The following is a 19,945-nucleotide window of genomic DNA, read 5'->3' as shown; positions in this document are numbered from 1 at the left end:
TGAACTTGGAGAAATAAATAGTAGATTTCATGAGGGCCAGGCAGTGGCACAACTGGTTGAACACACATGTCAAAAAGCACAAGGACCCAGGTTCAAGCCCCCAGCCCCCACCTGCAGGAGAAAAGTTTCACGAGTGGTGACGCACTGTTGCAGGTGTCCTTCTGTCTGTCTTCCTCTCTATCTCCCCCCCGCCCCGGATTTACCTCGTCTCTATCCAGTACATAAATATAAAAAATAATGAAAATATTAGATTTCACTATTATGGTAACCTGACTGGGATTTCTTTATATTTCTCTCTTTAAAAAGACATTTAATAACAATACTTCATTAGACTGGGTTTGGCCCCCAGTACCCCCTACCACCAGCTATCCACAGCACAGAGACATTAAGGAAAATTAGTATTTTTAATAATAAAAATATATATGTTTATATTTCTCTCTTGACTGGGATTTCTTATCTGTCTGCCTAAATTTGCCCCAGAGACAGAAACAAATCATTAATGGTTCTTAAATTTCTATCACCAACCTGGCACATGACAGGTGCATAGCTGATATTTAAGGCAAGGACCTTCTTTTGAAGAGCAAAAGTCAGAGATAAAAAGAATCAAACTTGCAAATATTCTTTACTTCCTGGTGAAGGTTATTAAATCCACTATTTGGAAAACAGAAAAGTAGACAGCATTTTCTGTTTCCCTCTGTAGCATTTGGACAGAGATGTCTTTTAACAGGCCGAATGAGCAGGGTGCTGCAGGTGCCTGTGCTGGCCGGGGATCTTGGACCCTGTTCAGTGAAAAGTGGTGTCCAGAGTTAAAGGTCCAGCAGTCAGAAAGGCTCATGGAGGCAGTGGGACAGAGACCTGCCTCGGTGACAGATGAAGGCACAGCGTAGGCCGCCCTCACCCGTCTGTGCACTGAGTAATGGAGGTGGCAAGGAGGTGGTGCACTGCAGCCGGGCTGAAAGTCGACACTGGCCGAAACCAAGTGGAAGCCAGTTCTGGAGATGAGCATCAGGCACCCTGCTTTGGACCCACCACAGGCTGGCTAGAGAACTGCTGTTCTTCCAAACATCCTTGAGGATCTTAAGTATGACTTTCTCAGGGAGGGGTATGTAGGAAGGAAGAGTGCACGGGAGGGGAGCATGGGGCGTCTGCGATGTTCCCTGCCGCCTGGGAGGAGTGGGCCTGCTAGGAGTCCTCTGTGGAGCACAGCTTCTCTTGTGGGTGCGACACGGGGGCTGGGCCTCTCGTGTGCAGTCCCACCACTCTCAGGCCAAGGTTCAAGGATGCTGGTTCGAGTCCCGGCTCCCCACCTGCAGGGGAGTCGCTTCACAGGTGGTGAAGCAGGTCTGCAGGTGTCTGTCTTTCTCTCCCCCTCTCTGTCTTCCCCTCCTCTCTCCATTTCTCTCTGTCCTATCCAACAGCAAGAGCAACAAAAAGGGAAAAATATCCTCCAGGAGCGATGGCTTCGTAGTGCAGGCACCGAGTAACCTTGGAGGCAAAAAAAGAAAGAAAGAGAGAGAAAAATGGCAGTGGATTTGTAGCACCAAGCCCAGCAACAGCCCTGGAGACCAAAAAAGATATTTTTAAGTAAGATTTGAAGGAATAACGAAGGGGAGGGAGGTAGGGAAAGGGAGAGAGAGAAAGAGATGGAAGTATTCTAACCTCTGCCTCTCAGTTACTGGCATTTGCTGGCAGTAGGCCATCTCTTCAGCATATTTCCGGCTGTGTCCATACCTAGTGCTCCCCAGTTACTGCTTCTCCTTCTTGGCAGTTGTGCTTGCTTTAGTTAGCAGCAGTGGATCGCTAAGCACCTAGGAGAAGAAAAAAAACTACCTGACTCAGCATTTGGAGGTGAACAACAGAGCTTCATTTTGGACTTTTCCAGTGATGCCCTGGGGACCCTGTTTATTCTGAGTAACTGGCAGATAAGCAGGTTCACTCTAGACTCCACCCCCGTTCCACATGCAGTGACAGTCTCCCTGTCCATATTCCTCTTGAGAGACTTGTCTTCTTAGCTGAAAATGCCCCCCATGTCCTCCCCCTTGTAATCTGTAACTGTGATCCTTGAATAGTTCCATTGTTTGTGGCACTCAGATTAGTGCTTACTTACCCAGCCCACCCCACTCCCCCTTCTGGAAAGAACATGGTCCCACGTAAGATAGGAGCTGAGTCCTCTGAAAACCTGGTCCCACGTAAGATAGGAGCTGAGTCCTCTGGGCCTAAATAAAGTCCGCAGTCGGCATACCTCCCAAGCAGGAGCCACTGCAGCTTCTGTCCACATGCGCTCTGTCTACCTCACCACCACGTTTGTTTAAGGTTTTCTAGGTTTGTAGGTAAAATCTTCCAGTGGCATCTGTAATCAGCATCTCCCTATAATAGGGAGAAAGGCATCTAAATCAGCATCTAAATCCAGACTCTAACACTATTTAATAGTTGTGTAACCTCAGACCATTACTGCATGTTTCAAAGCCTCAGTTCTTTCGCCAGAACAAACTGGGTTTTATATACCACCATCCTCATAGGGCAGGGGAGTTGAGTCCATCCAGTGTTGTACCTGGTGATAAACATTAATTGCTTCACTTCGACTCTGACCTTAAGGGTGGAGATCATTGTATTTGTTTTCACTGTTTCTTAAAGGCCTCTACATATGTGTATGACACTGGACTTGGCATCAGACCTTAATTATTAGATGGTATTCTTGGAACTGAAACTAGAACTCTGCCCTTTGTACCCAAGAGACCAACACCATTTGAAACGTCAAACTTAAAAACGTTCATCATGGGGGCCAGGCAGTTGCGCAGCGGGTTAAGTGCACATGGCACGAAGCACAAGGACCGGTGCAAGGATCCCAGTTCGAGCCCCCAGCTCCCCACCTGCAGGGGAGTCGCCTTACAAGCTGTGAAGCAGGTCTGCAGGTGTCTTGTCTTTCTCCCCACCTCTGTCCTCTCCTCCTCTCTTGCTGTCTGTCTTTTCCAACAACGACAGCAGTGGCAACAGCAATAATAATAACAACAACAGTAAACAAACAACAGGGGCAACTAAAGGAAAAAATGGCGTCCAGGAGCAGTGGATTCGTAGTGCAGGCACCGAGCCCAGCAACAGCCCTGGAGACAAAAAATAAAAATAAAAGGCATTAATCATTACCTGTAATCACTTCCCTTTCTGACGTCGGTCAGTGCCTTAAGCAGCTTCTAGGGGTTTCCGTGTGGAGGACCAGCCTGCATCCCCCTGGAGGCAGGGAATTCTGAGGAAGAGGACGTAAAACATGTGCAGGTTCGTTAGAGGTAATGACAACAGCATGTAGCAGTTGCTGATGAAGAAATAAACGCCACCCACTTTTCTTACTGTTATTGTTATCTTATTTATTGCTTTTGTGTGAGAGAGAGAGAGAGAGAGAGAGCACTGCTTACCTCTGTCTTCTAGGACCTCAGAACCTCACACATGAAAACCTTTCAGCGTAACGTTATTGCTATCTCCCTGCCCATCTGGTTTCCCTGAGCCCTTTAAACTGTCACTCTCAAGAGGGCACAGAGTAACAGTTCTCTCTGTACATGGAGCCTGCTAGCTCTGCTGTCTTCCCACTGTATCAGGGCCGGGGAGGGTGGAGGCGGCCCTGGGTTTTGCTCTGGAGGTCACTGTGCTGTGTGAGACCTTTGCACCAGGAGGATAAAGTGGAGTGATCCTCTGCACGCCCTCCTTTTAGCAGTTACTAACAGTGGGCGAGCCGCAGCCGCAGCTGTCAGCCTGTGCCCCTGGGTCCCTAAGCAGCTAGAATAAGAGGTGAAAGGGTAACAGGCCAGATGGGGGCCATTTGTCAGCAGAGGGCAAAGAAGCTGGAGTAGGAGTGAGCTGAGCAGTGGGGGTGTGCACAGCAGGGCCCCTCAGTGCTCTCCTGTTCTACCTCCAGATGTCCAGAAGTTGCTGCAATCATCCCTGTTCTTTTGTTAGACAAAGCCTAGGCGCACCCCATTCGAAAAATCAGAGGTGTAGGGATTTTGTTTGCTATTTGAAAAGTTCACCAGGGCTTGATATGATGCCAGCCATGATCAAGACACTTTAAATTTGCAATTGTATTACTCCTCAAACCATTTGCAGAGGTAGGTTTGGCTGTGTGGAGTAAGACTCAGAAGTTAAGGTAGTTGAGAAAGTCGCACAGTGGCCCCTGGTTGAGCGGTGTGACCCCCAAGACCTCCTCGAGGCCCTGATCCTGTACGTTAGGAGAACATTTCCTTGATTAAAGATCAGTCTGAAGAAAGGGAGTGGTGTCATGCCAAGGGATATCTGTTCTTGACTCATCAGAAATCAGAAATCCTACTGCCCTGTGCAGTTAAAAACAAAACTGCCTTGACTTGTGGGCAATTTTTTGCAAGTCAAGTCGGTTTTTTACTAAGTATGTACAAATCTGCCAGATTCTGTGCCAAGAACTGGGGCTTCAAAAACGAGCAGAACAAATGCCTGCCCTGCAGCTTGAGTGAGTGGGTAGGGACATGGGGAGACGGGGGAAGGGCTGACCTGTGAGGAAGTAATTGCAGAGACAGCCACATGGTGAAGATGTACAGAGAGGGCGAGAGCTTCCTGAGCACACAGTGGGGTTACAAAGCTGCGGCTGCTGGACAGCGTGATGGACCCATCCGCTGCTTTACCTGCAGAGTTGTGCTGACTGTGAGGGCAACAGTACAGCCAGAGCTGGTCCAGGCTCACATGTTGAATAAAGTCACTTCACAGACCAGTTGCTCTGACGTAGACTCATGCCTGGAGACCTCACCCTGTGCTGCCGGATTCCCTCAGACACTTCTCTTTGGGAAAACCTTCTGGACTGGGTGGCCGTGGGACTGAATGCTGAGAGGTGGGTGGGTTCCACTCAAGGTTCCCATGCAGAGGAGACAACAGTTCTTCTTGCTGGATGACTAAGAACTTTGGTTTCTGCCTAATGTTCCTCCTTACGGTCAGTGCGGAAGCTGATGGCTAACATTTCCCTGGTCGGCAGGCAGAGGAGCCACTCAGACGTAAGACCAGATGGGCAGGCTGTTGAACGTACCTCTCAGGCAAAAGGCAGTGGGGACCTGAGGGGGGTGTGGGGGCAGCCGAAGCCATGGGTTTTCTCCCTCCCAGCTCCAGAACCACACCCTGGGAAAAGCTTGAACTGTCTGTGGCTGGCCCTCTCCCAGAGTGTGGGAAGTTTTCTTGAGAAAAAGGTTTCTGGTTAGACAATGGGCTTCCTGTCTTGACTGCTGGGAAGGTCTGCCTTAAAGGAGAGGAAGGTTGCAAACGGCGTGAGAAATCATCTCATCCCTCTCACTGCAGCCTGTTTTAGACTTTGACTCTTTGAGTCTGGGTCAGAAGGCAGACGGCCTGTGAGAGCCGTGGGCAGAAGCAGCCCTCAGATAACTGCTCCTCCGCACACGTGGGTCTGCAGTGCTCCCTCATGTGGGAGCACACCTGTTTAGTCATGCCCAGGACCCAGGTTCGAACCTTAGCCTCCATGGCACTGCACTGGAGGCAGCGGCAGTGCTGGAGTGTTTCTCTCCTCCACCTGAAAAATCAGCCTGGAGTCGTGAAGTCCTGGCTGAGAAGAAAACCAAAGAAGATGCCCCCCTGAGCCAGTAGCTGCTGCACAGACAGGAGGCTTCACCAATCTCACGTCCTGTGCTCAGCTCAAAACCGCTACATCTGCAGAACCTTATGAGTAGAACAAATCTATCTAGGAGCCTGGAGTAGGAAGGAAGTCCTGAGGCTGACCATCCAACCGGTTCTAGACAGATTTACCAACGTCACAAGACCTCAAGTCATCTAGTTCAGTACTTTCACATGCTAAAAGCAGACCCAGGGACCTCTGTCTTCAGGCAGCTCAGCTCTCAGATGATCTGTCACTAGGCTCCCCTCTTTGCCTGAGGTGTAGATATGAAAAGATAAGCTACCTTTTCTCCCCTCCCTCTCTGAACATGTCTGTGTCTGTCTGTCTGTCTCTCTCTCTCTCTTACTCACTCACTCACTCACTCACTCACTCACTCCTCAGAGCTATGAATTAGGAAGTCTGCCTTCCTGAGTCCAAAATCTAACTCTGACCCTTGCTTGCTTGGCTGACTGTAAACAAGCATTTTTATTTGTATTATCATTTCTATTCCCACCAGGATTTATATAGCTGGGGTTTGGAGCTTGTGTGAACCCCCTGCTCTGAACAGTGACTTTTTTTCTTTTATAAACAGTGAGAGACACAGGAAAGACGCCTGCAACACTGCTGAAGAAGCTTCACTGCTGAAGAAGCTTCCCCGTCACCTGCAGGTGGGGACTGGGCACTTGAAGCTAGGTTTGGGTGCATGGTGACCTGTGCGCTCTGCCAGGTGAGCCACCAGGCCCCAACAAATGTTTATGTTTTATAGGTTATTTCTGAAGCTGAAATGAGTTACTCATGTAATGTGCTTAGATTGGTGCTTGGTGTAGAGTAAGTGATCAATAAATACGAACTGTTCTTACTGACATTTTTTGGGAACTCAATAGAAACCAGTTTTCTTGAGAAGAACCACTTCTTTCTTTGAGTTCTCATTTGAGTTAGTATCTTCTTCATAGGTCGCGTGACTTGTTCCTTTCACATATAGACTAGCTAGACGTCCCAAACTCTCCAGGTCTACTTTTGGTATGTGTCTATATTTCTCTCTCCCTCTCTGTCTTCCCCACCTCTCTCGATTTCTGTCCTATCCAGCCACAACAACAACAGTGACAACAGTAACAATAATAACAACCAGGGCAACAAAAATGGTCTCCAGGAGTAGTGGATTCGTAGTGCAGGCACCGAGCCCCTGGAGGCAAAAAAAATCGCGGGCACCTTTGAACATTAATTTACATGAATAGTTGATTGTGTCCTCATTAGATTTTAGACTTGCTGACAGCACAGTCCTATGTGGTTCTCCTAGAGAATATCCCTTGTAACATCTGCTCAGGTTGTGTTATGAAATTACCCAGCAGACAGGAGCGTTTATGAACTGCCTCATCTGTGTCCCTAAGAACTAGAGCTGCTGTTCTGGTGTGGTGTAGGGGAGCCTCTTTGTTCTCCCTACCTCTCCCATCATCCTTTCTTTCAGTGCCTTAGTTACCTGTCTTTCTGTGCCTGCTTGTATTATAAATACTGCCCCACTTGTTTCAGTCCACAAACTGCGTTATTGTAAGTAAACACTGACAGATCCTTGCTTTTTTTAAAACTCTTGATCACTATGATTGGGAAGTGTTGGATTTTCTTGATAACTATCCTCATCCAGAAACCTCTTTTGTTGAAAGCCTTTTAAAATGTACTGGGTGCTTAATTGTTTGCTCCCCACACCTCCTTTTGAAAGGGCTCAGCTACTTGAATTGAACTGAACACTGTGGCCCCATGGCCTTTCCCGGACATTGTTTTGATTTGCCTTCTGCGGACTCTTAAGGTTTGCTGGCTTTTAATTTGTCTTTTTCTCCTGAAAGACTGATCTCTAGAACAACAGTCTGAAACATGTTTAGGAGGGCTGGGTGAGGGTCTTTGTTTGCTTGTACTGCGAGCTTTACACTGGGGCAGCTCAGAGGTGGGGCTGTCACCTGGCTCTAGGGCCTGTGCCGCTCTGTCCTGCACTCTCAGCCAGTTGGCTGGGCGATCTTTCGCCCAGTAACTACTGTGTGCCTGGCGCTGAGCCAGGCTCCCTGAGAGGCTCTGCAGAGTGACCTCACTGCTTACAATGTTTCCTGGAGACCTAAGTGGCTGAGATGGATAATGGAAAACAGAAAGAAAACTAATTGATTTTTTTTTCCTGAAAAATTTCTGTCTTCTGGCTTGCTCCCTCTTTTTACAATTAGGAACCTTTGCCAAATCAAATGAGCTCACTGTTTTCTTGGGGTCAAGAACACAGCTTGAATCTCCCTCTGTGGACCTGGCGTTGTCAGAGAGTGAGCCTGCTGCACAGATGAGATCAGCCTCTTGCCAGAGTCGTGGCTTCCGGAAGCCTCTAAATGATTTATCTCATCTTCCCTTTCCTGTCAACCCCGGGCATCACCGTGAACATCCGCTGAAATGCCTGCCCTTTGCCAGGACTTCCACTCTGCTATTTGACTGGGCGAGCGAGGGTTTTGTTTTGCTCTAAAGATGTTCTTAGTATCAAAATAATTGTGCCTTTTTTTCCTTTCTGAAGCCTCCCTGTATTTTCTCCCTTGTGCCTGGAGTAGCCTTTTTTCTTTTTTTTTCTCTCCTCCAGGTTCATCCCTGGGGCTCAGTGCTAGGCTCCACTGCTCCTGATAGGACAGAGAGAAATTGAGAGAGGAGAGAGAGATAGAGAGAGAGAGAGAGAGGGAGAGACCTGCAGATCTGCTTCACCACTTATGAAGTGACCCGCCCCCCCTACAGGTAGAGAGCCAGGGGCTCCAACTAGGATCCTTGTGCAGGTCCTTGGGCTTCATACTATGTGCATTTAACCTGATGCGCCATCTCTCGGCCCCCATAGAAAAATATATTTATAACTAGAATTACAAGGGCAAATGTTCTTAGTCAAAATATGTAAAACCAAAATCAGTCACCATAAGGTGAATTTTGAAATGTAGCTGTGCCGCCTGCTGTGTCTCTGGGCTACTTGTCTGAGGGGCTATCTTTGTTTCCCTTTACAGAGCTTAGCAGTGTTCCTGAATTAAATCAACCCCACTGAGGAGTGGTTGAACTGAAATGAAACTGAGTGCTAAGTTGCTCTGTAGATCTTGCAGGGCTTCCTGGGTAGACATGCCCAGGAAAGGGGTGATTCTAGAATGAGCAGCTCGTGCCTGACAGCACCTTTCCCAGTGTTTTCGACCTCTCCTGCCTGAGGCTCCAGAGTCCCAGCCTCATTCCCCTGCACCATCATAAACCAGAGCTGAACAGTGCTCTGGGGGGCTGGGGGGGGGATCAGAAAGAGTGTTTATGCCTGTGTCCCTCCCTCCTATTCAGACTTTGGGTGAGGTGAGTAGATTGAAGAGGAGATGGAAGAGGCTTATTTGGACTCATCTACTTTCCACAAAAAGCTGCCCAGACTTCTGGATCCCACATCTTTCCCAGCTTTGTCTTAAGGCTCTTTGAAAATGGAACCCCTTCTCACTATCTCAGCAATAAGCAGCTTGAGGACAGGGAGCCTTCCCCTGGCCTGCGGTCAGCTAGTTTGCTAGCAGTGTGCAGGTTGACAACGGTGGTATTTGGTGAGAGGCTTCAAGGGCATGTCTTTTGAGAGTGGTGGGCGCCCCTGATCTCACAGAGGCACTGTGGTCTGACTCCCAGTCACTCAAATTTTGCAGAGGAAGTGATAAAGAGATGGCAGTTCTTATCCTCACACTGTTCTTGGAGTATAAATAGTATGTTCTGAAGGAAAGAGCACAGGCTTTAAGAATCGGAAGGCCCGGCTCTGCTTCCAGATCTGCCATGAGACAGAAGGGGGATATACCCAGAAAATAGATACTGTGGGGTGGAGGCAAGGATGCCAGTAGTAACTAATCAAGAAGTGACAGTGTGCTGGGGCCCTGGCGTTCTCCCTGGAACCTGTTAGGGATTCCCTCAGAGGCCACGAAAGCGTGTGCTTGTCATTTGACTTGTCCGGTACTGACACTGGGAAAGGCTGAGAGCTCTCCTGGGCAGGCTAGTAGTATTTTAGTGCCTTTCACTCTGATGTGTTGTCTCTCACTAGACTTTCTGTGTGGTGCAGGGAACAGGCTCAGGGTCTTGCATATAAGCAGTGCCACTGAGTTGTCTCCCCGGCCCAATTTCTCTGTTTCTAGAGGGGCTGTGGGGAGAGGACAGGGAAACAGAGGCACCAGAATACTGCTCCACGTTCCGTGGGGCTCCATGGGTGCTGCTCACGGCCGGCGCTCCCACGTGTTACCAGGACCTCGCGCACAGTAAAGCGTGTGCTTTGCCTGCGGGCCACACCCCAGGCCCTTCGTAGGGCTCTGTAGAATCACTTTACGTGCTAGGTTACTGTAGACTCAGTACCTTGCCAGTCCTCTGTTTGAACATGGATGTAGCTCCAATGCACAGCAGGGAGAGCACGAGACAGATGTTCTCTGTTGCTAGTAAGCCTCCCTTTCTGTCAGCGACACGCTCAGTTCTGTCAGCGAACAGCCTTCCCAGGGGGCTGACTCTCTGCTCCTGTGTTTCCCGCCAGTGTGCTCAGATCCATCTTCCTCTGGTGGCAAGGACTCCGTCTGGAAACCTCCCCTCTCTACTGATGCCCTTTCTGTTTCTGCAGTGTGTGCCCTGCCCCCGGAGCCAGAGAATGGTGGCTACATCTGCCACCCCCGACCCTGCAGAGACCCCCTGAATTCTGGCAGTGTCATCGAGTACCTGTGTGCCGAAGGCTACATGTTGAAAGGCGATTACAAGTACCTGACGTGTAAGGATGGTGAATGGAAGCCGGCCATGGAGATCAGCTGCCATCTCAACGAGGGTCAGCTTAACACTTGCGAAGGGGGCTGCTGGGTGTCCGATTCCTGTGAACTGAGAAAATGGTTCTGCTTCTTCCAGAACATTCTGTGCTCTGGGGACAGTGTAGTTCTTTTGATGCTTCCCCTCCTTTTGGGATTTCATGTTTCTTTTAAAGAGACTGTGCTTTTGTTTTGCTTTGTTTTTTTTGTTTTGTTTTGTTTTGTTTTGTATGGAAACCAGTCATGCACATGCACGGTTTCACTCCTCCTGGGCTGGGGGTGGGGAGACATATCAGAGCTGCTCCCTGTGCCATGCTGCGCCCACGTGTGCAGGGCAAGACGCCAGGCTGCATGCACGGCGAGTCACACACCTACCCTGTACGCTGTCTCCCTGGCCCTGTGAAAGGCATTTGGGGTTGCTGAGACCCTAGAGGACCCAGTAGCTTTGCTGAGAGGCCAGTGCTGCTCTATGAAGTCCCATTGGCTTTGGGGATCTCCTGTTTGCCTATGTGCTGGGGACCTCTGCGCTGTGCTAGGCCTGGAGCCCAGTGCTCCTGTTCCTTTTCTCTGCATGACAGCAGACTCGTGTTCTGGAACCACTTTCCAGCTACACAACATCTCTTCCTGGCCTCCGTCTTCCTGTTGTGCATGACAGGAAGACGCAGCTGCCTGCAGGAAAGTGTGTGCCGTGTAGCCATCTTTGAGCTTCACTTGGACTTGACGACAGTGATGCCCCAGAGAAGGATGGAGACCGGCCAGGAGTTTACAGCTAGAGCCACAGGACCTTAGGCAGACAAGGGAGTTATCACAGCCCGGTTCTTAAGAGTTCTCCTGCCGTGTGGAGACAGTGTGCGTGGAGCTTGTGGTCCTGAATTGCTGTGTTCATTTTAATGGTGGATGTCTCCTAACCACCTGTTTAGAACAGCATCAGGAGCAGTTTCCAAAAGCAAAGCCTTCAGGACTAGCTGACTTGATTGAACTTTTGTATTAATGATTTCATGGTGGTTTACAGGATAAGATTGTAAGGTGGCGGCAGGATCTAGTCCTCCCCCCCCCCAGTCCCAGCAAAGATCTGTGCGCCCACCTTCCCAACTAAACCACCACAGTGCTCAGTCTTAGAGATAGTTGACTGTTTCTGTTGTTTGTTTTGCAAGTTCAGATTCTGTCTTCTTTTCTTTTTACAGAAAGGTTTTTTTTTTTCCAGATTTTATTTATTAATGAGAAAGATAGCAGCAAGAAAAAGAGTCAGACATGACTCTGGTCCACGTGCTGCCAGGGACCAAACTCAGGACCTCGTGCCTGAGAGTCTAGTGCTTCATACACTCTGCCACCTCCCAGGCCGCTGTCAGTTCTTTAGGTTCCACATAAAAGTGAAACCATCTGGTGCTTGTCATGCACAGAATAGGTGAGTTTAGGTGCCAGGTGCTCTGCTACAGCTTGAGGTAAAGGGAATTTGAGGTTCAGGAATAAGACAAAGGGAATGACCCCTTTCTGAGTGGGGAAGAAACCTACACTTTTACTCTAAGACTTGTCCGGGGTACAGTGCGTCTCCGCATGGCAGCGTGTGTGTGTGTGTGCGTGTGTGTGTGTGTGTGTGTGTGTGTGTGTATGCGTGTGCGTGTGTGTGTGTGTGTGTCGGGGGGGGTGGGGCCGTCTTTGACAAATCATCTTTGGGGTTCATGTCTCAGTTGTCTTGGCACAAAGCACTTTTAGTGCAACACAGGAGAATGAACCAAGGGCCTGAATGACTTCCCCGGCCCATTTTTTATATTTTATATACCTAGAGATATGGAGGAGGGAGGGAGAAGGGGAGGGGTGCCCAAGCATCACCACTCACCGTCTCTGGAGTTCTCGTTAGCACTGTCTGCTGCGGACTCACCCAGGGCCTCATGGCCTACATCTAGCTGATGAACTGCCTCCCAGCCCCCCTGACTTGTGGCGATCTCTCTCTGCAGATAAAGATCCTCACGCGTCTCTCGGGGTCCCCACCCTGTCCATAGTGGCTTCTACCGCCAGCTCTGTGGCGCTCATTCTCCTCCTTGTCGTGCTGTTTGTGCTGCTGCAGCCCAAGCTGAAATCTTTCCACCACAGCAGGTAAGTCCAGGGTGCTGGGAGGCGGGCATCTTGGAAGGGCGCAGGCCTTGTTGGTGGACCCTGCAGCCTCTGCTGGTCTGTGTGTCCAGAAAAAAGGTGGGGCGGGGGGAGGGGAGACGCCCATGTGTTAAACTTCAGAATGTGCTTGCCACTGTGCTTATGGCTTTGCACAGAATTGTCTCAGTATTCACAATATAGGTGCAGAGAGGGAAACTGAGGCTCAGGGAAGTCATGCCGTCCACTCAACATCATCCTTCCCTCTAGCTGATGACAGAACTTGGATTTGAACCTCAGTCACACAGGAGTGACAGCAGTACCACCTGGGAACTTGTCAGGAGTCCAGACTTGCATGTCCTACCCCGGCCCAGCTGAACGAGAACCTCTGGGGTGGTAGCCCGGACACGTGACTTTCTGACTTATTCCTAGTGGTACCCCGGCGTTAGTGAAAACAGACAGAAAAACAGAAACCTTCCCAAGTGGTTCTGACATGCGTCTGGCGCGGCCCCTGCTGCACTGTGCCCCACACAGACAGACGCGACGGCTCGACTCGCCTCTGACCAGCTTGGTGCTTTAGCCACAGATCACCCCGGAGTGCGGGGGAGCTTGGAGGGAGGTGGGAAGTGATGAGCAGCTGGCCCTGGGGGTGCTCAGGGCTTCTCTCTCACACGGCTGTTCTCACTCTGTCAGCTCCTGGGAAAGAACAGTGGATGTTCGTTGGTTGGGAGCTCGTAATCACTCACTGTTGTCAGTCGCAGGCACAAAGGAACCAATTAAACTGCCCTGGGGAGATGCTCCGGGCTTGGAATTTATAGACAAAAACCAGGCTGAAGAAGATTTTAAATGAGGCTGTTTAAAGAATTAGCTTGTTCCACAGAAAGTCAAGTGGTTCCACTTGTCAGTTCATCTGAGTTAGGGAGTATCCCGCCCCTTGCACTTAAACTAGTATGTCTGTTAAAAGAACTGGCTGATTTTCACCGGACTTGAGTGAAAATTTTAAAATGTCATATGTATACACCAAAAAACATAGACTTCCTTTTTGAAGTAATCGTTGAGCACACACTGCTTTCTGCGCCCTTTGCCACCAGTTCCCCACTTCCCATGACCTCTGAGCCCCCGCACGGGCCCCTCAGCCGTGGTGCTCATAGCACGTGCACCATTTCTCTGGGCAGCAGAGGCTACACATGCCTCCCAGTGTCTGAATCTGACCTGCGGTTTGGTGCCCGCCTGGCAGGGTTCCGGTGAGGATTCGGTGGGGAAGCTGCATACTCCCCTTAGTGCTGTGCCTGACGCGTCTGAGATGCTCAGAAGTGACGGCTGTTTGCATCGTGCTCTTAGCCCTTATGTTCACTCTTCCTCTCTCTTCTCCTCGGTGTAGGCGTGACCAGGGAGTGTCTGGGGACCAGGTCTCCATCGTGGTGGACGGGGTCCAGGTGGCACTGCCGTCGTACGAGGAGGCCGTCTACGGCAGCTCTGGCCACTGTGTGCCACCTGCCGACCCCCGAGTGCAGATCGTGCTGTCAGAAGGCTCTGGGCCCAGTGGAAGGAGCGAGCCGAGGGAGCCGCAGCTGCAGGACCAGGGGGCCTGCTCCTCGGCAGGTGAGCAGGAGGAGGTCCCAGCACAGTCTGGACTGTGTGAAGCCCGGGGCTCCCGGCACTCAGAGACTGTGATGGTGCACCAGGCAGCCGCTTCCTCCTGGGTGGCCGGCTCAGGGAGCAGCCGACTTGCGCACAAAGAAGGCCCCGACTCCGAAAACAGCGACATACAGAGTCTCTTATCCCTCGCGTCAGAAGACTACACAGACGGTAGGTGGTCTCTGCTGATTGTGAAAGTTTCACTGCCCGGGATCCTTGTTGGGAGTGAGAAGGGACTGTGAGCCTCTCCAATGTTGGCTGGATTTGGATGCAGGGAAGGAGAGGACCTGAGCTGCTGCTCCAGAAAATGGGATTTTACCCTCAGGCCTCCCGGCAGGGTAGTCACTATTATGACAGCTTGAATTTTGACACTTTGGAGTCTTTGCAACTATTTGTAGCTGCGGGGCCACTAAATCAAAGGGTGGCAGCTGGTTGGAGACGAGGGTGGATCTCTCTCTTTACGATCTTTATGTTCTGAAAGGACAGGAAAGACAAGGAGACATGGGTCATATTACAGAGAAAATGAGCCTCTCTCACTTGTAGAGCCTTCTACCACTTCATTTTAAAGAGCCCGGCGCTGTGCTGGTTGACTTTCCTGCCCTGCCTTGGTCAAACCCCACAGTGATTCTAAGAAGTAGACAGGGTCACTGCCTTACCACCCTCAGTGGCAGATGAGGACACTGAGGCTTCAGGAGGTCAGAGCCCTTGGTAAGTGGCAGAGCTAAGATCCGAGACCAGATAACCTGGCTCCGCAGCCCTGTGTGTCCCACAGCGCCTTGAGGCGCGCGCCCTGGTGACTCCACGTCCTTTTTGGCAAAGCATCAGAGAATAAAATCGACACTCCCGGCACCTCCGCCTTTCTCAGGTCTAGAGAGTTTAATATTGAGACTGTCACGGTAAAACCTGTGTTTTTCAGCTAGCAAGGTGGCATGAGTCCCGGAGTTGAATCTCCAGCACCCATGAGTGCACAGCAAGACAGCAGGGGACCCCTGCCACGGGCACAGACCTCATGAAGTTAACCACTGTGCTTCCCTCCCTCCTCTTCCTGCAGACATCCCGCTGTTGAAAGAAGCATGAGGAGGATCGTCACCGGCCGCTCTCCTCTCCACAGTGATCTTCCTCACCCTTCCTTCCTCTCCTGTGGGTCGAGCACCCTGTACGCCAGCCACCCTACCTGGATACCTGAGCTGCCACCTGTGTGTCTGTGTATCTTTGTATCTCAGATGGCTTTCAGGTACAACTTGCTAGAAACTCAAGGAAGATTCTCACCATCTACCTTCTGGAAAGCTGGGGGTGTTGGCTTTCTGGCTGGCCCAGCCTTTGCATCTGTGTTGGGGAAATATTTGAATGTGCTGGATCGAACCCATGTTTCCCTACACCCTCTGGGTCCCCTCTAGCCGGCGCTTTGGCGGCAGCCCCCACTATAGACCTGAGAACCTCTGTGTTTACCTGTGCCTTCCCCAGCCCCAGAGTTTCCCTGACATGCAGGCTCAGTGCAGTCCTGCAGACCTGAGTGACCGCACTGCCGCTTCCTGCCACTCACGGGCGAAGCCTGGGGCTGGCCGTTGTCCTTTGAGGACTGACACCACCACCACTAGCAGGAGCAGATCCAGAACTGAGAGCCGTGGAGCCAAGAGTGACTCTGGGGCCAGCAGGCCCCTGGGCCTTGCTTTGATGACGCCAGTAGCACATCTCCTCGCTGCGGGTAGAGCACGTAACAGGAGCATGCCAAAGCCATCACAGCCCCCACCCGTACCTCGGGCACCAGCCAGCTCCTGACACAGCTGAGTTCCCAGGACACAGCAGAGGATCCCAAGAGGGAGGGAAGCCAGGCGGCTGGTGGTGATCATCTTCCTCACATGCAAGTCCTGACTTCCTCCTCCCGGCATCGGCTTTCTGCTTGGGGTGTTTTCTGCCCCCTGAAATGTAAGGGGAAGTTGCTCAGCCTGGGCAGCTCGGGCTCTGCTCCCACCAGGGTCTGAAGCAGCTGATCCCTGCCGCAGGAGGGTTGTTGTGATGCTGCAGAAGCCCACGTGATGACTGGCGGTCAGGGCAAGTCACCCCGTCACAGGCTCATGGCAACCGAGGGGCCCGAGAGGCACAGGCCGAGCCCCTGGGCAGCTGCAGGCAGCTCCATGCCAGTCCGAGAGTCCTCACCACAGTCACGTGCCTTAGTACCTGTGCCAGGAAGCATCCTGCTGCACTGCTTTCCCCACTTCTGCCCCCCTCGCCTCCACACTTCACAGCTCACAGACAACTTCCCGCTCTTGCCTGGCACCCCGGGCAGGGGCTGAGGGGTAGTTGGCATGCACCCCACCCTGCTGGCCCGCAGCGGGTCAACGGGGCCCTGGCGTTGGAGTGTCTCGGTGCTTTAGACCCTCTGCCCCCAGCAGAACGCTGGCACAACTGGGGCGAAGGAGCCCAGCCAGGCTACTGGCACCTTCAGTACATGTGGCATTAAGGAGTTTTTTTTTTTTTTTTTTTTTTCTTTTTCTTCTTTTTTTTGGAGGTACCGGGGCTAGGAAACTTGAAGCTGACCCTATGCTGCACCTCTGCCCTCTGCTCCTCCCAGCCTGTTTGGGGTGGCAAAGCCAATAAGTATCCCAGTCTATTTTCAGTACCAGACCTAAACAGGGTAGCCCTCAGCATGGTGGCCTCAGCGGGGAGGGAGACGGCCTCACAGCTTCCTGCCTCCACTCTCACATAAGCACTTTACTGCTCACTCCCAGGCCTCTTGCTGTCACAAGTAGTCTTCCTCTCAGGGTAAGTAAGGGAAGTGCCTGCCACGCCCGTTGGCCACTCCCGTGTCTTCCCTCCCCACCCAGGAGCCCTCACATGCTGTGCCCAAAGACTAGAGCAGGGGCAGAGGTGGTGCGGGAGAATAGACGGCTGGAGTCTCACGTGTTGAGGGGAAGCACGGGGCTGTGCTCTGGCCCCAGGAGAGCCCGTCTGTTGGGTGCGCCTGCAGCTGGCACTGAGCCCAGCCGGGCCTCACCCCCCACCCCAAGCCACAGACGTGCACTTCCCTTCCTGCTCAGAAAAAAAAAAAAAAAAAAAGACACATGGTGGGGTATCCCGAGTCTCACTGCTGAGCCTGCAGCTTTTGTTTCCAATCTTCTAGAAATTCTGAAACCTGAACTCTATTCGAGAAAAAAAAAATTATGGGAGACCTAACCCTTTTTTATGTCATCACTCTAGGTGTTTCTTTTCCCCTCTAGGAGAAATGCTTTTTGTTTTGGGTTTATTTTAGCCACACAAGTGGTTGACTTGGCCCTTAAAAAAAAAGAAAGAAAGAAAATGGAAAGCTTTCCTTTTGAGCTCTTCTCCCAGTTTGCCTGCCATTGACACCGCCCTGGGGGACACAAGCCCAGACTTGCCCGCATGGCAGAAGTCAGGCTAAATGGGACCCCCCTGCCCTGCTCCAGGCCTCCCTCCCGCTGCTGCGGACTTCTCCTCAGACTTCTCACATCTCATAAGCCTCCCCACCCCCAGCCCCCAAAAAGCAACTTGTTAGACCATCAGTCATGTGCTGGTTTCCCAGGCTTCTGGGCTTTGTCCCTCGCCGGGAATTAGGGCCTCCAGCTGCCGTGAGGTGGGGCCTGGCTGAGAGACAGACTGGCGTGAGGCAGCAGGCTGCTGGATGGGGCTTCCAAAGGCGCCGATGCAGGTGGGAGCCGCCCACAGCCTGCCTTCCCTGCTGCCTCTTGAGAAAGCCCAGCAGTGAACTCCAGCGCTGGGGGACGTGTCAGATCGTCTGCACCCGCGGGGCAAGCCTCACAAGTGGCGGAGCCGTACTCCAGGTGTCTCCCCTCACCCCATTTCTCTCTGTCACAAAAAGGGTTGGGCTCATTTTTTTACATCCCCCCCACGCACACACACACACACACACACACAAGCTGACTCAGTGAAGGTTTATATCCTGGCAACTAGGAGTCACGTTCCAGAGACTTCCAAAGGGCCGTTATAGTGAAAATCCCTTGAAAATGTGTGTCCCTTGCAATGCCTTACGTTAGCTAGCAGATTCTGCCATCTCTCAGCTCTGCGTGCTCTCTGCCCGTGTCACTGGGGATGGGCTGTGAATGGAGTGGCTCTCGGGAGTCCTTCCGTTTGGCGAGGCATTCATCTCATCATCTCATCTTGCGTCCCACTGACACTCCGCTTGCAGACAGCTTAACCTCATGTTGTCTCCCCACCCCTCTTGCCCTCTTTTCTCCCTGCTCCAGCTTTAAAGATGTTTAAAGTGGAGACACTGGATGGCAAGACAGACAAAGGGATATTTCTCCTGCTTAGTTGATGGTGGCGTGGGGAAGGATGACATCCAGCCTTCAGCCTCTTGTTCCCAGCTGAGCTCCCAGACCACTAGCTTTTCACATAACACTGTCACTTCCCTCCACAAGGAACACCTTCACGGACAGAGTGGAACATGCTGCAGATACTTCCACATCCTTTTTTCTTTTTCCTTAGAGGGAATGAAGGGCCAGAGGTGGGTGGGGGGAGATGCGGAAGACACGAGTGGGGAGCTGGTCTTTGGGGTCCTCACGGCTCATGGCGGGGACAGTCGTCACTGGTGGCCACTGAGGGCAGAGAGGATTTCTCCTGGCAGCTGGGTAGACTGAGTGGTACAGTAGCTGGCTCCCCAGCGAGAAAGGCAGCAAATTCAGCTTTGCTGGGAAACAACTCCTCTGAATCCCGTTAAACCTGGTCACACTGTGGAGAAAAAGCCGAGATGGAGTCCTCTGCCCGGCAGCAGTTAGCTGGAGGGGTGCGTGGCAAAGCACTTGCCCGGCAGCAAGAGGAAACAGATGAGGATAGGTAGCAGGGCGGCCCACCATGCCCTGCCCTAGCTTCTAACACACCGCCATGAATCCTCTGCAGAATGGTACTCAAAATGGTTTTAAATGGCACATCGACTGCAGGATGTCACAATCATTTGGGTTTGCTTTATCTTATATGTTTTTTCTGGTATCCTGTACATTGCAGTGGGTGTGAAGATAGTATTTTAATATTTGTACAAAGTTTAATTTAATTTTAATCTATGTATATAACTGCATTTCTAAAAATAATAATAAAAAAAGTTCTTATGAAGGCAGTTGTGAAATACGTGATCTTTGCCTTTCTGCAGAAACTCCAGGTGGGACAGAGTCCAACGGCGGGGTAATGTGTGTGTTCTGGGGAGAGGGGCTTCCTGCTAAAGACCAGACAAGCTGGCACAGGGAGCCCGTCTCCAGGGCAGGAAGGGCCGGTACAAGCTGCGTGCCAGCGGACCTGCTCTTCTTCTCACATCAGGTGCTCTCTGTGCCAACCGCTGTGCTTCTGCTGAGATTCAGTCGTGAACAGACCTTGTGGTCAGGGCTTCCGGGGGATTTGAAATATGCTGGAAGTGCAAGTGTAGCTGGGGGTGGGGGCGGGGTAGGGGCAGCCAGAAATGACCCTGGCTGCACCACTGCTCGGCCCCATCACTGCTTTTCCAAGCTGGTAAAATACTCCTCCCCTCCCCTTCTGTGTACTAGCAGCAGTGACTGCAGGCTCCTGTGGGCTGCTGCCGCCAAGGTGGCGGCACAAACTACCACGAACCTGGGTTCAAGTCCCCAGTCCCACCTACGGAGGGGTAGCTTCATCAGCAGTGAAGTACAGCTGCAGGTCTCTCTCTTTTTTTTTTTTTTAATATTTATTTTATTTATTCCCTTTTGTTGCCCTTGTTGTTTTATTGTTGTAGTTATTATTGTTGTTGTCGTTGTTGGATAGGACAGAGAGAAATGGAGAGAGGAGGGGAAGACAGAGAGGAGGAGAGAAAGACAGACACCTGCAGACCTGCTTCACCGCCTGT

General features: G+C 51.4%; 1 protein-coding gene and 1 long non-coding RNA gene across 3 annotated transcripts in view; one reads left to right on the top strand and one right to left on the bottom strand.

The window, feature by feature from the left end:
• The window catches only part of SUSD6 (sushi domain containing 6), an 88,004-nt gene extending 68,797 nt beyond the window's left edge, over positions 1-19,207 (top strand). Inside the window, exons 3-6 of the mRNA XM_060175560.1 lie at positions 10,218-10,415; positions 12,348-12,486; positions 13,862-14,289; positions 15,170-19,207. Of these exons, the coding sequence (XP_060031543.1) occupies positions 10,218-10,415; positions 12,348-12,486; positions 13,862-14,289; positions 15,170-15,195 (791 nt within the window). The 3' untranslated portion in view covers positions 15,196-19,207. The remainder of the gene's footprint in view (positions 1-10,217; positions 10,416-12,347; positions 12,487-13,861; positions 14,290-15,169) is intronic.
• On the bottom strand, positions 517-3,425 carry LOC132533503 (uncharacterized). 2 transcript variants are annotated; one of them, XR_009545395.1, is made up of 3 exons: positions 2,243-2,579; positions 1,660-1,808; positions 517-779 (listed from the first exon to the last, which is right to left on the bottom strand). It is a non-coding gene; the product is annotated as an uncharacterized LOC132533503 (long non-coding RNA). The 2 variants fall into 2 exon arrangements; XR_009545394.1 differs by lacking the exon at positions 517-779 and adding an exon at positions 3,142-3,425 and having other exon boundaries at positions 1,108-1,808; positions 2,243-2,367.
• Positions 19,208-19,945: the final 738 nt, after the last annotated feature.

The sequence above is a fragment of the Erinaceus europaeus genome, chromosome 16 (genome assembly GCF_950295315.1).
Source record: "Erinaceus europaeus chromosome 16, mEriEur2.1, whole genome shotgun sequence".
Classification (NCBI taxonomy): Eukaryota; Metazoa; Chordata; class Mammalia; order Eulipotyphla; family Erinaceidae; genus Erinaceus; species Erinaceus europaeus.
This window is presented reverse-complemented; position numbering and strand designations above follow the sequence as displayed.